The sequence below is a fragment of the Labrus mixtus genome, chromosome 5, assembly GCF_963584025.1.
Source record: "Labrus mixtus chromosome 5, fLabMix1.1, whole genome shotgun sequence".
Taxonomy (NCBI): Eukaryota; Metazoa; Chordata; class Actinopteri; order Labriformes; family Labridae; genus Labrus; species Labrus mixtus.
In genome coordinates, this window is record NC_083616.1 from 26963674 (window position 1) to 26978481 (window position 14808).

The following is a 14808-nucleotide window of genomic DNA, read 5'->3' on the forward strand; positions in this document are numbered from 1 at the left end:
AGTGTCTCTGGTGAACAGCATCAAAAGACTTCAAAGTAGAAGGAACGGCATGTGAATACAAAATGTCTTAGTATCAAATGCAGAGATAAAAACAGATTGTACAGTTTTTTTAGTGTTATAGAGAGATAAGAAAGCTTTGTATTGAAAGAAAATCGTCTTTGTCTGCCTCGGCGTCTCGGTAAAGTGTTCCACATGAGCCTTGAATGATAATCTGTTCATTTTTTTTGTGTGATGGTACAAAAGTTCAGCTGAGGTGAAGATGTGAACACGTTGTTCTTCAGAAAAACACCTTTAAAGAAATAACCTTCAGCTTCATTGTCTTTCTTCTTTTTATCCAGTAAAGCATAAAAAACTTTCATAAACTTGATGCAACACAATGGAAGGTAAGAAGATAAGATTAGATTTTTCAGGACATGAGTTGTTACAAAAAGATGCGATACAGTAAGATATGATTCAACACAATGTAAATAATACAGATATAATGACCAGTGTGTGGACTAATGCATTACTAAGTAACACATTATTGAAACACCACTACTATTTGCATCAACGATTCTATCAATCATTATTTGTAAAGCGGCAATTCATTGCGACACAGTCCAATGGTGGAGGCTGGGCATCAGCTGGTGGTTGGGACAACACAGTCCGATGGTGGAGGCTGGGCGTCAGCTGGTGGTTGGGACAACACAGTCCGATGGTGGAGGCTGGGCCTCTGGCGGTTTTGGGACGACACAATCAGATGGTGGTGGCTGGGTGTTAGGCGGTGGTTGTGGGGATGACACATCTGACATCACCAAACAATCGACTGTGGCAACAAATGTGCTAAAGTCTGAGTTAATCTAGTGTGTCCACCTCATTTAGAAAAACCCAAATATGAGAACTTATTTAACACTGTACAATGCAGCGTTGTAGAGTGGATGAAAGTATATACTTCTCTGGAGATATTATTTTGACGACATTTTGGAAAACATACATTGACCCCATCCTTAGTCTTGTTTGAATTGTCAGCCAATTGTCCTAGAATCCAATTGTATGATGGTTTTATAGTAATTTCTTTAGTGTCCTTCTACATCCATAGACGTGTATCAAATGGATATCTTTTAACATAATTACATATTGCATTTAAAGAACAAGACTCAACAAAAGACATGACATTTCACAATCTGTCTCATGTAGGAAGCATTTCCAGGCTACCACAAAGAGATCTCTTCTAAATCTGTTGTTTTTTCACCTTTCTGCCCAGGTTTTGTGAGTCTCCCTCCAGTGACCCTGAGTTGCCAGGGGGCCGTGGCCGGGGGAAAAGGATGCGAATGGCCATGGCCGAGCGGCCCTGCATTGAACCGGCCCCTTCTACAAAAGTCAGAGGTTTATCACAGCACAGGAGCCGTGGAGGCGGTGTGGCTGGAACTGCTGCTCCCCTCCACAGCAAGGGACGGAGAGGAAGTCTGAACCTCATCAACAGCAACTGCCGTGCGACTCCTTCTTTCTTCACTGTGGATGACGTGAAACCCACAAACAGCACCTCCTCTCTCTCCTCAGGGAAGAGAAAGAACAAACCGCCGGCTGAACTTGACCTCAGCTTGGTCTCCTCTGAAGACATTAAAAACGGGAACGGTAAGAGGATCCGAGCCAAATCCCGCAGTGCCCCAACCACACCGCAGGGCAAATCCGACCCCTCGTTCATGGACCCTGGAGGAGGTTGTGCCTCCTCACCACCTCCCCCACCCATCCTAATTGACTGCCCCCACCCCAACTGCACTAAACGGTACAAGCACATCAACGGCCTGCGCTACCACCAGACACATGCACACCTGGAGGCTGAGGAGCAGAGAAAGCCTGAGCTAGAGCCCTCCAAGGATGTGGAGGGGGACGATCGACTGTCAGACTGCGAGGACTCAATAGGCAACTTGACATATGACCTCTCTGAAACAAACAGCGGTAATGCAAACAGTTCCTCCAAGAAACCTGCTCCTCTTTATAAGGTGACCACAGTTGGGTCTCCTAAGAACAGGCGGTTGCTCTTAAGTACCGACCACAGCCCCACAGCCAACTCCAAGACCAGAAGAACCTCACTGCTGAAAGATGGCCTGATTGATGATCTTAGCAATCTGCCCATCATCTCCAACATGACAGTAGTTCTGGAAAACTGCATGGTCCCAGACAGAAACTCAATGGTGGAGATGCCCAAGCTTGAAGCTGAAGGTTTGATTGATAAAAAAGGAGGTGCATGTGACAAGGGCAAAAAGGCCAACGGGAAGGTGGACAAATTGTCCAAGTCACGAACAAACAGGCTGATTGCCCCAGCACCTGCTCCACCAAAGCTGATAGCCATACCCAATACAGGATATCCAACTGGCACAGCAGACAGTGCTACCTCACAGCAGCCCTCACCAATGGCAGCAGTAGGCCTGACGAGTAAAAACCTTCCACTGAAACCCATCAAACCAAAGCTGAACATCGTCGTTGAACCCAACCTCGTCAAAGCCACCCTGGTTACCTGCAGCAAAGAGACCAGGAAGAAAGAGAAACGGCGGCTGAAGGACAAACATAAAGATCTGCCGACCAGGACGCCTAACTGTGACAATGGAATCAAACTGGAAGATGGTGGTGGTTCTAAAATGGGCATCAAGGAAATCTCTGGAAGCCTTCTGAAGGAGCACCTCAGTAAGCAGGATGTAATGAATGGACTCACTGAGAGCCAGGAGAGCAGGATGGCCAGCATTCGAGCGGAGGCTGACAAGGTCTACACCTTCACAGACAATGCCCCCAGTCCTTCCATTGGTGGTTCATCACGGCTTGACGCCAGCGGTGGTTGCGTGGTCACTGCAGACAACAACAGTAAAAATAACAGCCCTGCCTACTCTGACATCTCAGATGCCGGGGACGATGGAGGATCGTCCGAATGTCGCTCAGATGGAATAAGGTCCAAGTCCGGCTCCTCCACCTCTTCAGAGGTGAGCTCAAACTGTAACCATGGTAACTCTGGTAAAACACCACCCACAGCACCTGCCCCAACATCAAAAGACCCCCAATCCCCGTACTACCACAGCTATGACCCCTACTACCTTCAGGGGTACATGCAGTCGGACAGGTCAAACGGTAGCAGTGTTGCTTTCCACAAAAATTCTGCCCTGGATGGAAAAGGGAAAGACAGAAAGGAAGAAGTGAAAGAGGATGACAAATGCTCTCCCCATGAGTTTTCAGACTCTAAGAAAGGCGATGGGCCTCCTCAGTCCCAGCTCCAGCTGGCGATGAGTCAGACTCAGACTGCTTTGGCCCAGTCGCTGTACTACGGCCAGTACTCTAGAGGACTGTATATGGACCAGAAGTTGTTACTGGGCTCCAAATGCTGTGACCAGACTCACAGTGGCAAGCAGAGGGGCGACAGAGGACAGGGGATGAGGGACAGTGAGGAGGATAAAAATATGGTTGGGTGTTCAGGTGGTGGACCGATGCTAGGTAAAGGTCCAGATGGTGCTAAAGGTTGCTGCGCAAAACCAGTCCTGTCCTACGTGGAGTTGAGTGAGAGGGTAGAAAGGGGACAGAGTCTGGGCATGAAGGCAGCGCACAGTGGCATGGTGGACCAGCACCAGGTCTCGATGAAAGACTGTGATGACATCAAGTCATCGTCCTCTTCCTCTTCTTCATCACTCCACAACCAAAACATTCAGACAGATCTGGACTCAAATGTTTCCTTTTCCAGTGTAAGTTTCTCCCTCTGTCTATAACCTGCCGCCGCCGATGATGGTGTTGTTGGTGTGCTTTAATATCTGTTGCTGAGTGTCACAAAGAGATTGATCACACATTGTGCTCAGACAAACAAGTAGGTGCTAACAACAAAGACCATGTGGCTTCTGTGGTGCTGTAGCTCTTTAGTCATTTTGGTTAAAATCAAATTTCTGTGGTTTGATGGAAACTTTTATTTCTATTTTTAGAGTAATGTCGAAAATGTAACCTCTAAATGTTAAATATAAAGAACAAAATATTTCTAATACATTAGTGATGGTTTTGATATGAGCTGCTTTTTTTGGAAAAAGCTTGTACAGATTTTTAACCATGTCATTTCATGATGCAGTTAACCACTAACTCTAGCTATGCTGGGCCGTCTAACCGGATGAATGAATTGAATGAAAGCCGTTATTGGGAGGTGGAGTTTTTTTCCTTTCAGTTTGTTCTAAATTCTGCAGTTGATCATGTATGAGACGTGACTCCATTCGTGTCATTGGGAGGGACACCACAATCCTCACATCCCACCTGTGAATGGCCGCCTGCTGTTGAAACGTCGTCATCCTTCATCAACATCACACCCAGAGCCAGTGATAGATGGTCTGTCTATGGTTCTGTTCACTCAAGTACACAGTGTTTCCTCTATAGTCGTTCAGCAGCGGTGGGCCACCGCCGCCAAGAAATTCTCCAACCCTGCTTAAAAGAAAATGCACAAATGAAATTCATGAAGTAGCCTTACTTTCTCTCCAAAACCCCTAAGCAGACAAACATTAGATTTGTAAATTAAAAACTCTGCAACTGGCAGGAGAAATTAAAACTGGGACAAAGACTGTGACCGAAGTTGAACTGACCCAAAAAAGACTCTCACCCACCACTGTTAACTAAGAATTATAGGGGAAACACTGCAACTCGCACCAACACTTGTCCCCATCGATCTAGCCCTCAGATGGCCTGGCCTGGGCTCACTGCCTGCCTCACAGCAAATACTCAGAGCTACAACATGGGGAGGAGGCCGAGGAGGGTGAAGTAGACAGGGGAAAGGAATGGGGAGCGACCATGGAGCCTGCCGGTGCTAAGATGACCTCTGGAGTAGGGCCTGGTGGAGAGAGAGGAGTGGGCCTTGGTGGGGATGTTAAAAAAGCCAGGGTCCATGGATCCCAAGATCTCCAGCCCATCATCGACGCAGAGGATTCAGACAGGCTGGAGGCGCTGGATGATTCAAGCCAGGAGCCAATGGGAGGGCTCTCTGAGGAGTCCCAGAATGCCAGGGCCGCAGTGTCCCCCCCAATGACCCCCCAGCAGCCCTACATCCAGTACCAGCACTCCTCCTACCAGCCCTACCTGTCAATGTGTGAGAGTGGTGGAGGCTCCTACAGAGGTGTGTCCCCAACCCTTATCCACAACTACCCAGGTAAGAGTCAGAGTGAAGATATGCGTGTGCTACAGAATTAATTGAGAGATCGTTTGAGGAGAGGATCATGCCAACTCTCCAGATTTAGAACCATAGTAAGAGATATTGAGCTACAGCAGCTGCTATTTGGAAAGACTGGAAACAGAGGGAAACAGCCAACCTTGCAATTTGAATATAGGTATAGTATATGTAGTTAATCATAGTTAAGGATTTTGGGGTTGCACCTGGGGTGGCCAATAAGATTTCAAGGGGGGCCCATGCGCCCACCCCTGGCCACACGTCTGCACACGCCCCTGGTTGTACGGGTTGAAGGAACTCCTCTGATATTGGTAGCAAGCTGTTTGGCAGAAAACAGCTTCTAAACTTGAAACAGCAAACAAAGGTTTTAAAACAGTCAACTGTTCTGTTTTTGATGTCTGTATAAAGTCACCGTATGTGTGTGTGTGTGTTTCATTCTCTGTGGCTGCGTGTGTGTGTATATCTGTTTGTTTGTCCACCAGGTTTCCACTACCCTCTGTACGGTAAGACGGCGGGCAGGGAGGAGTCGGAGGTGACTCCGCCCAGCAGAGGGGGAGCGGTGAGCAGCAAGCAGAGCGGGGACTCCTCCTCGTCCTCGGCCATGGAGCTGCTGCAGCAGCAGAGCCACCAGTACCACGGAAAATCTCCCGCTGTGAGGCACCGCTCACTTTCACTGTCACATCCACACTGCAGCTCATGGCTCGCACGTCTGCTCTCACACACATGTTTCAGATTTGGGTTACTCCTGAATTCTCAAAACTAGGCCCTATGTATGTATTTATTATGGGGACTAAATGATGCACTAGTAACACATTTTGGAATAGCTTTAGTAGATTGCTTCTGTCTGCAACAAAATCCTTTGGGGCAAACAGCCTGGTCCAAGTCAGTCTACTAAAAGTTGTTTTTGTCCCTGACAGGCTCAGGTAGTTATTTTGAGTGACTGACCACAAAACAGAAAGCATCCCAACAGAGATAGAGCTTTTTGTTACAGAGGAAGATGATTTTCTTTTTTAGCGGAACGGATCGTGTCTTGTACATTTATCTTCTTTGCTCCGTGTCTGATCGGGAAATAAACCTAAATCTCAAATATAAAACATGCAGTAAAAAGTAACGGAGCAGTGTCGCTCATACAGCAGTCGTTGTCAACAGACTGTTGCCATAGAGACAGGACGGACAAGCAGCGCTTTTCTTCTCAACGCACAGACGCTTCATGCAAACACTCCCAAGCGCACAGTCAGAGCTTTTCTTCTCATAAAAAACACCAGATGGACACGGGACCTAAGCTCGAGTCTTTACCAATTATTATGTATCTTTAGGGCTGTTCATTAGCAAACCAGTGACGGTTGGTTGCTCGGAGGTTATTTTTATTTGTATGCAGATTTTTGAGGACATTCACATGAAGGGAAACACTCATGTACTGTTTTATACACAACGCCTCATTCGTTATGAAGACTCAAAAAAGAGGAACAGTTCGTAGAGATTAACAGAGGAAGAGATATTCAAAGAGTGCAAACTGTGTGTGTGTGTGTGTGTGTGTGTGTGTGTGTGTGCGCGTGTGTGCGTGTGTGCGTGTGTGTGCGTGTGTGTGTGTGTGTGTTCTCACAGCCCGGCGAGAAGGGATCCCCTGAGGGAGAGAGAGAAACGGAGCGAGAGAGGAACCACTTGTCTTTTGCCCGACACCTCCACACACACCATCACACACACCTGGGTATGAGCTACAACCTGATGTCAGGACAGTACGACATCTACCAAGGTACGGCGCCACTCTGAGCACACGACGCGCCGGACTGAGACCGGCAACGGCCGATTCAGCCCACTGCTTCATATTCCACATTTGAATAAGAAGATAATTGACCTACTTAAATACAGAATACTCTGTGAAAACTCTGTAAACCCAAAAGAGTTACTTTAAGTTTTTAAAGGTCTAAGTTCTAATTATGCAGCAGAATTTTACCTGCTGTCAGCATCATCGGGGGTGGCAGTAGCTGTCAGTCTGTAGGGACTTGAGTTAGAACGGGAGGGTCACCGGTTCAAGTCCCGGTGCAGATCAAATCTGAAAATCGGTTAATTTGCATTACTAGTTGTATTTCCGATAGGAGAAACATTGAAGGAGAGTTTCTCTTTGATGTGATGTTGAACCGGTCTTTCTGTTCTCCTTCTTCTCTGTGTTTAAGGTTTGAGCTCCAGGTCGCTGGTCTCCAGTCAGCAGGTGTCAGGACACTCCTCTACAGGTGAGACTGCTGTTTATATCAGACTGTGAGAATCTGAGCTTTACATCTGTCCCTTTGGTTACAATTAAATTGAAGGCTGGGCCCAAGTTCAACACGCTGAACTCCGGAGCTGGTTTTAAGGGTTTTTTATTGTTCCAAAACAAAGCAGTAAAAGGTGGATAATGTGGCAGGTGGGCAGGCTGGTAGGAAAAAAAAAAAGAGACAAAGACTTTCAAAAAACTCTTGATGAAACATGGTCTTAATGTCACATTTTAAAACCGCCTTTGAATGATTCACATAATGGATAAATAGAGAGAAGCTTCAAGGTTTGACAGTGTTGTCAAATTATGTATGACAATCAGATGGAGACTTATTCTTAAATGACAAATACAACATGCAATGCTCCCCTCACATGTGTGCACCTCTATAGAACTAAAACCATGACACACACACACACACACACACACACACACACACACACACACACACACGCGCGCGCACACACTGGTAAATTAGCCCCAGTCCTCGTCTCGTTGGCTCTGTGATTTTCTTTTCAATCTCTTAAATGATTTGTCTCGTCTGAGCTGAATATTTTCTCCACCTCTCGGATCAGCCTCGCAGATTATCCACTAAATTTGCATTTTATGAATTGAATTGGCAAAATTTTCCTTTCATGAGATGCAAACCGGGAGCAGAATGAGCCGGAGGCTCGTCTGGTCTGCAGATCAGCCGTCTGCTGGATCAATAAATGAATACAAGTCTAACCCTTCTCTCCTGAGACACGCGGCTCTCTGATATTTCTGCATTTTCATCCAGGGAATCATTATCTCATCTGCATTGTTTTCACATGTTTGGAAAGTCCACATGTCTCTGCCTTTGTTTGAAACAATGCAGAATGAATCTGACAGACAGTTTAAAGCTGATTTACAGGAGAGACGCTGACAGAGGCAGTGACAGGAACAACCGGACTTTAAAGGCAGGGTTTGTTGTTAGCATTCCCTCAGTCACTTACATGAACGAGCGCCGTGGCTCCAGAAGTGGACCTCAGCTCATCGTTTGCATTGTGTAGAAACTACGTCGTCTCATGTCTCATTCAGCGCTAAGTTAACTCATTCCCCACCTCCTCTCTCTCTTTCTGATTTCTCTGTCTGCTGTCCTGTGGTTAATTAAAGGCACAAAATGCACAAAAGTAAACCTAAAAAAGATAGAAGAAGCGTATCATTGGCAATGCATTGTGGGATTTGTAGTTCAGCGGCTCCGGAAGCAAATTATGCACACAATCTTGCACCTTTGCCTTTTTCTGAGTTTTTCAACGATGTTAAATGTTTTATAGTCACAAGTATTGGGGTAGCTGGTTGTCATGGTTACAGGCTTCAGTCTCTTCATATAAAGATTTTGTGAAATGTAAATGGAGAATCTGAACGGGGAAATTTACTAGAAAACATGGGAGGTCACTGTTGAACTCTAATTGTGATCCTGAACACCTGCTGTCTTTTTGAAGAGTTTGTACTTTTTGATTCTATCGATCATTAAAGGAACAGAGACTGTATCAAACTTTTCAACAGCCTTAGGCCCCGTGTCCATCGAGCGTTTTTATCTGAGCGCCACCGTCTTTTTACAGTTGTTTTCAATGAGCAGAAAGCTTTCTCAGCAGAAAGCAACCGACTGGAGAAAAAAGCACAGCATCTTTTTTTACAAGCGCTCCTCCACTTTTGTGCAGCCGCTCCGAGCGCTTTCAACTTTTCAGGAAGGCGCTGTTGACATCACTGGCGCTCTTTTCCAGATGTATGATATTCCCCGTAGTTTTGCAGCCTAAGGATTGCGTCTTGTATCAATAGCCTCTCTGCTCCGCATCTGATCGGGAAATAAACGATTTAAAAATTAAAAAAACATGCTGTAAAAAGTAACGGAGCATACAGCGGCCGAATGTCAACGGACTGTTGCCATAGAGACAGGACTGATGAGCAACGCGTCATGCAAGTGCTCCCGACTCCCAAACCGACAGCCAGCGCTTTTCTGCCTGGAGAAAACACTAGGTGGAAACAGGGTCTTAGTCTGAAGCTCATGTCTTCTTGTGTGAAGTGTTGAGTGTAGTTCCTCTGTTTAACGTCTGATATGTGAATTTCTGTTTCATGTTTTTGTCTCCACAGACAGCGAAGGGAAGAAGTAGGACCATGTGACCACGTCTCACATGAGGAACGGCCGATCTATCAGACATCAATTCCATGGTGTTGAATAAGCTTCGCCTCGCTGAGAGGCAGAGAACTGAAATAAAATAAAAAATAAAAACCTCTTTCATTTCTTACTAATGATCACCACCCTGTTTTATAAGACGTCGTGGAGGAGCGGACGGGCAGAAAGCAGGAGGACGATCTGTACAAATCCACGTCTCAGACTCTTAAAGCTTTTGTTGCAGAAGTTTGACAGAAGCAGGAAGCACTCAGCCGAGCCGCGCTGAGGGGTTCAGTTTATAAAATGCACATATATGGAAGTGTAAAATGATGATGTGACTGAATGTACTGATGACGACTTACTTTATCCCAATAGTGTTGCTCATTTTTTAAAGACTCCTGTTGGGAAGCAGCATTAGGAAGCTACAAAGTCTATTATTCTCCTTATTGTCCTCCTGATTATTGAAGTGCTCCTCCTCCCTCCATAGTGCTGACGCTACATTTGTATTACTAACCTGTACTTGAGCGTAACCATGTTGATTGTATTGTCTTTATGTGAGAGTAAACCTTCACATCGACCTGCCCTGTGCCATGTAGGAGCCCAGTGCTGTAAATATTCTGTACAGATTCATGGCAGAGCACTAACATGCTTTCTATGTCGACGTCCATCAGCCGAGCGTGGGAGCAGCGGCCAGGGCGGGGAAAAAAAAAAACCTGCAGGAACCAGAACAAATAATCCTAAACCAGCTAAATCCAGTTCAGCAGTTTAACGTTCATACACGTGTTACAGAGATGTTAGCTAGGTTGCATGCATGATGTTTTTGCACACATTCCTGAGTGCGTCATTTCTAGATGTAACGCTGAGGACAGACTACAATGGTCACTTTGACGGATTAGGCGATCACAGAGCCATAAAGTCGGGCTGTTACTTAAACGGCAGACCTGACAGACGTGATGACGTTGGAAGGAATATGGGCGGGGCTAGACGACACCCTGAAAGAAGTCTGTGAACAAAAACTACCAAAGCTGTTGATGCCAGGGACCGACAAACTTTTCCTCTGTCTCATAGTTCCGTCGCGTGGCTCAAAACTTCATCGCTCTTCTTTTGCTTCGCCATTTTGTTGTGGCTGTTGCGGTGCAGAGCGCTCTGTGCTCTCATTGGTCAACATTACTGACACTGACACAACACACTGCCGGACGGCGTCCTGCCTGTTGATAGTTAATGTACTCAACTGTGAAACGACTATTCGAAGGTGGGAAAGTTAAATATCGTTGCTTTAAGAGGCTAAATTTGCGTTGCATGACTGTCAACATTTGTGTATATTCTTAGTCAAACTGAACAGAAGAATGAAAGATAAGAATTTAATCCACGATCATCAGCTGAGATTTTAAATGTCATAATGCTGCTGAAATCAGAGGTACAAACTGGGGCTCATTGATTTCAAACAAAACTTGTTCTGGTTCAGGTAGAAGTGATTGTACCCGACCTAAAAAGCCTCTGCATGTTTCTAATAAGCTCCACGAGCAGAAACGTGCTCAAACAATATTGGAGATGCTTTTGAAAAATGGAGAGAGGTTAGAACACAGAAAGGTTTACAGACCGATGCAGAGCTGGATAAACACTGAAGCTTCAGAGTCCACCACATGGTGACCTGCGTGAGCATCCACTCTAGAGAGAGCTGTCTCCGGGGGAGACAGTTTAGAATTCGGACTGCAGTACCCATTTTGAACACTAGGTGTCAGAGTTACATATTGCTCCTTTAAGAAGGGATGGGCTTCTATTTAAAGTTTTACGGTATAAGATGAGTAATGTTAACTCAATTTAAAAAGATACGTCTCGTAGTGATGCAGAAGTTCAGGAGAAACTCCGACGTCAGACCTCCCACAATCCTTTGCGCTGCCCCTGCTCCCATGCAACCTACACGCTAACTAGCTCAGTGCAGAGCCTCTGATAGACCAAAGGGTCTGTTTTTTTAAATATTGATGCCACACCATCATCGACAAAAACAAGGAACATGTGGAAACAGAGTTGAGATGATTGGACAGATTTCTCACCGTGACAAAGTCCTGGGACATTTAAACCAGTGGTTCTCAACTGGTCTCGACCCACCACCCACTCCTTCATGAAAAATCAGGACCCAAATTTCTGATATTTTCCAACCAATCACATTTCATTAAAATTACAAAAGAAGAATGTTTACACTAAATATCTAAATTAATTAAAAATCTACTAAACTTATGTTATGTATGTTTTGTTGTTGAGTACTTGCATTACCTCAAATATTTCCAACAGTTATCAAAGCCAGAGAAATCCTTCATTTTATAGTTGCGGTCGCAGTGGCCGCCATGACAGAAACAACATGTTTATCGTTGCCATGGAAACACAGGACGTTACATCAAAGACCGCTGCATAAAGAAGCGTGAGCTGCTACTGAAAGCTGCCGTACTGTTGCTGTATGAGCTGCTCATCATGTAGATTATATACTCGGATACATTAGCTCGTCTGAAAACATAACCTCTTTCTCAGGTCGGTTTCACCCGATCGTCATGACTACGGTCAACTTGTAGCTTGTTTTTTTCGGGGTTGGGGGGGGTCAGTGAGTCGCAGAGGGAATCACTCCCATGATTCCCCACCACAGTCTACGTCATATTTTGTTGTTGTTTTCATTGACAGCCCCCTGGTGGCGGGATTTATATGCGGTGCGTTTTAATGAAAAATGGTGGAGCTTGGACCTCAGACTGAAAACGGCCTTGTGGCCCTCTTTTGGGTGCTGACTCACCAGTTGAGAACTACTGATTTAAACCATCGATAAGTCAAGTCAGTTTGGCTAATGTTTCCTGTTTTTGAATGACACTTTTTGTCTTTGGTGAAAATAGTTAGGGAAGGAAAAATCGGAGTTGAATTTGCTACAATCGTTCAAATTAAGGTACATCGTTAATCTCTTAAAGTCACAAAGTTTGGGCTTCACTTTTCGTGTTTCGCTGAGCTGATATGTCTGAAATAACCATCTTCTAACCCTTAAATACTGTTCGTATTCAACACCTTCATGACCAGGAATTACCTCATAACCTGTGACTGTACTAACCTCTGAACTACAGATCTATTCAGAATGTGTAAATACCTTATCTGACATTAATAAATGGATGATTAATGCCGACTCAGTGTTTCAGAGAGCAGGGACAGTGTGTAGAGTTTCACACTCTCGCTACATTTTTCTTGATTTGATACAGGTCAAATTCGACCCAGAACAGCCTCAATGCACGGAAATGTGTAGAACATGTAGGCCCAGAACATTATTTAAAATGGAATTTGTGTGAATTTTGGGTCCCTGTAGGACAAGGCATGCAATGTTTCGAACTACAACAACAACATGTAGGGTGTTTTTACTGATGTCAAATATCAGATTTGATCCGAACAGTGATGCGGAGAGCGCTCAAATTCTTACTTAAAGGATTTCCATTTTGTTTGCAGAATGCAGCACAATGCATTGTTCATGTAAAGTACAAACTCTCGGTCCACGCGACCCCGTCCTCGTCTATCAGCGGCTCTGCCTCACCTGCACAACACCTCACCTGCATATAGTATCAGTGATCGTTCTATTACTTGAATATAGTGCTATGAACTCTGTTTACAAAACGCTGTCATCTTCTGGGAGACACAGTGTTGTCTTATAAAGGCTGCTCGGTTTGTTCAGTTTATCCACACACACACATAGACACACACATACACACACATACACACACACACACACACACACCAGCTGTATCCAGTTAATGACACACTGAAACATAAACAATAAACATTCAAAACCTGCTGTTGCTTTTTTATACTGTATATGCCTTAATTCATATGTTTGGCAATCATGATTAAAGGATGTTTATATATATAAATATATCTTCTTTTCTGAGTCTGTGGAGTTTTTTGTCTTTATATGTGACACCAAACACGTACATGTTCAGCTGCTGCATTGATGCATTTTGGTGGTGCAGTGGTTAGTGCTGTCCCCTCACAGCGAGGAGGTTCCTGGTTTGAATCCCCGTCTGACAGGAGCCTCTTTGTTTGGAATTTGCATGTTCTCCCCGTGCATGTGTGGGTTCTCTCCGGCTTCCTCCCACAGTCCAAAGACATGCTTGTTAGGTTAGCTGGTGACTCTAAATTGTCCGTAGGTGTGACTGTGACTGTGGCTGGTTGTCTGTCTCTATATGTCAGCCCTGTGATTGGCTGGTGAACAGTCCAGGGTGTAAACCCGCCTCTTGCCAAATGGCTTCAGCCCCCAAAAGGTTAAAAGCGGTATAGATAATGGATGGATGTTCGAGCATGTTATGATAACACTATAAAGGTTTACTCAACAAATCAGAAAGTTTTGGTACCAAAGAATTAAAAGGTTACAAAAACAGCCTCTCTGCATTAAATATAAAATGTAAATATATTGATTCAAACCTTTAGAATATTAAATCGCAATTTATCACGTTTTTAATCGCTTGTTTGAAATTCCATTATTTTGCATTTAAAAATAAAAAAATGTAGGTTTTTATTTTATTAGTGATACAATAAAATGCAGAGTTACCCTTTTAAGAATGATGGATATTTTAGAATTGAATCACAAATGTTGATGAATTTAAATCTGTAATAATTGTATTTATTTATATAAAGTTTTCTTGGTGGGCGTGTTGCCTTTAATGGATGAAGGGACAACTGAAGAGCGACAGGAAATGTCTGGAGGAGAGAGTGTGGGATAACATGCAGCAAAGCGTCAGTGTCGGATTCAAACCCACGGCGGCTGCAATGAGGACTACAGCCTGTATACATAGAGCGTATGACATAAACCCTAGTCTATTTTGCACCCCAATCTGTAAATTATGTAAAAGCTAAAGCAGTTATAGTGGGCTTATTTGAAATAGGGTGCTTTATCTATGGTTAATACTGTATGTTTTTTATTTATTTTAATATTGTAAAAATTGTATAAATCTGCAAAGTTGTTTGTCATTTCAGATTTATTTAAATCTAGAAAAAATTTAATTTTTTATAAAGTTCTTATTTGCATAACCTGAGGAAATAATTTGCAAGGCCATAACTATTTTTATTTTATTTTTTTGCGAAAGATAATATTTGGTGTATTAAATTTAAATATTTCATAACGCCATGCGATGAGAAGTTAGATATTTTATATATTTTGAACAAATCAATTGGATTTTATCCATTGGTAATGGCAGAAATATTGTAATATACTCTCATCAGACAGCATTTTTTATCAGGAGAAGACAATGTCAA

The 14808-nt window shown here is 44.1% G+C and overlaps 1 protein-coding gene across 1 annotated transcript in view; it reads left to right on the forward strand.

Annotated features, from left to right (window-relative positions):
* The window catches only part of znf608 (zinc finger protein 608), an 81538-nt gene that overhangs the window by 10643 nt on the left and 56087 nt on the right, over positions 1-14808 (forward strand). Inside the window, exons 3-8 of the mRNA XM_061039093.1 lie at positions 1244-3704; positions 4666-5137; positions 5638-5807; positions 6761-6908; positions 7330-7386; positions 9516-11002. Coding sequence (XP_060895076.1) covers positions 1244-3704; positions 4666-5137; positions 5638-5807; positions 6761-6908; positions 7330-7386; positions 9516-9535 — 3328 coding nt within the window. The 3' untranslated portion in view covers positions 9536-11002. The remainder of the gene's footprint in view (positions 1-1243; positions 3705-4665; positions 5138-5637; positions 5808-6760; positions 6909-7329; positions 7387-9515; positions 11003-14808) is intronic.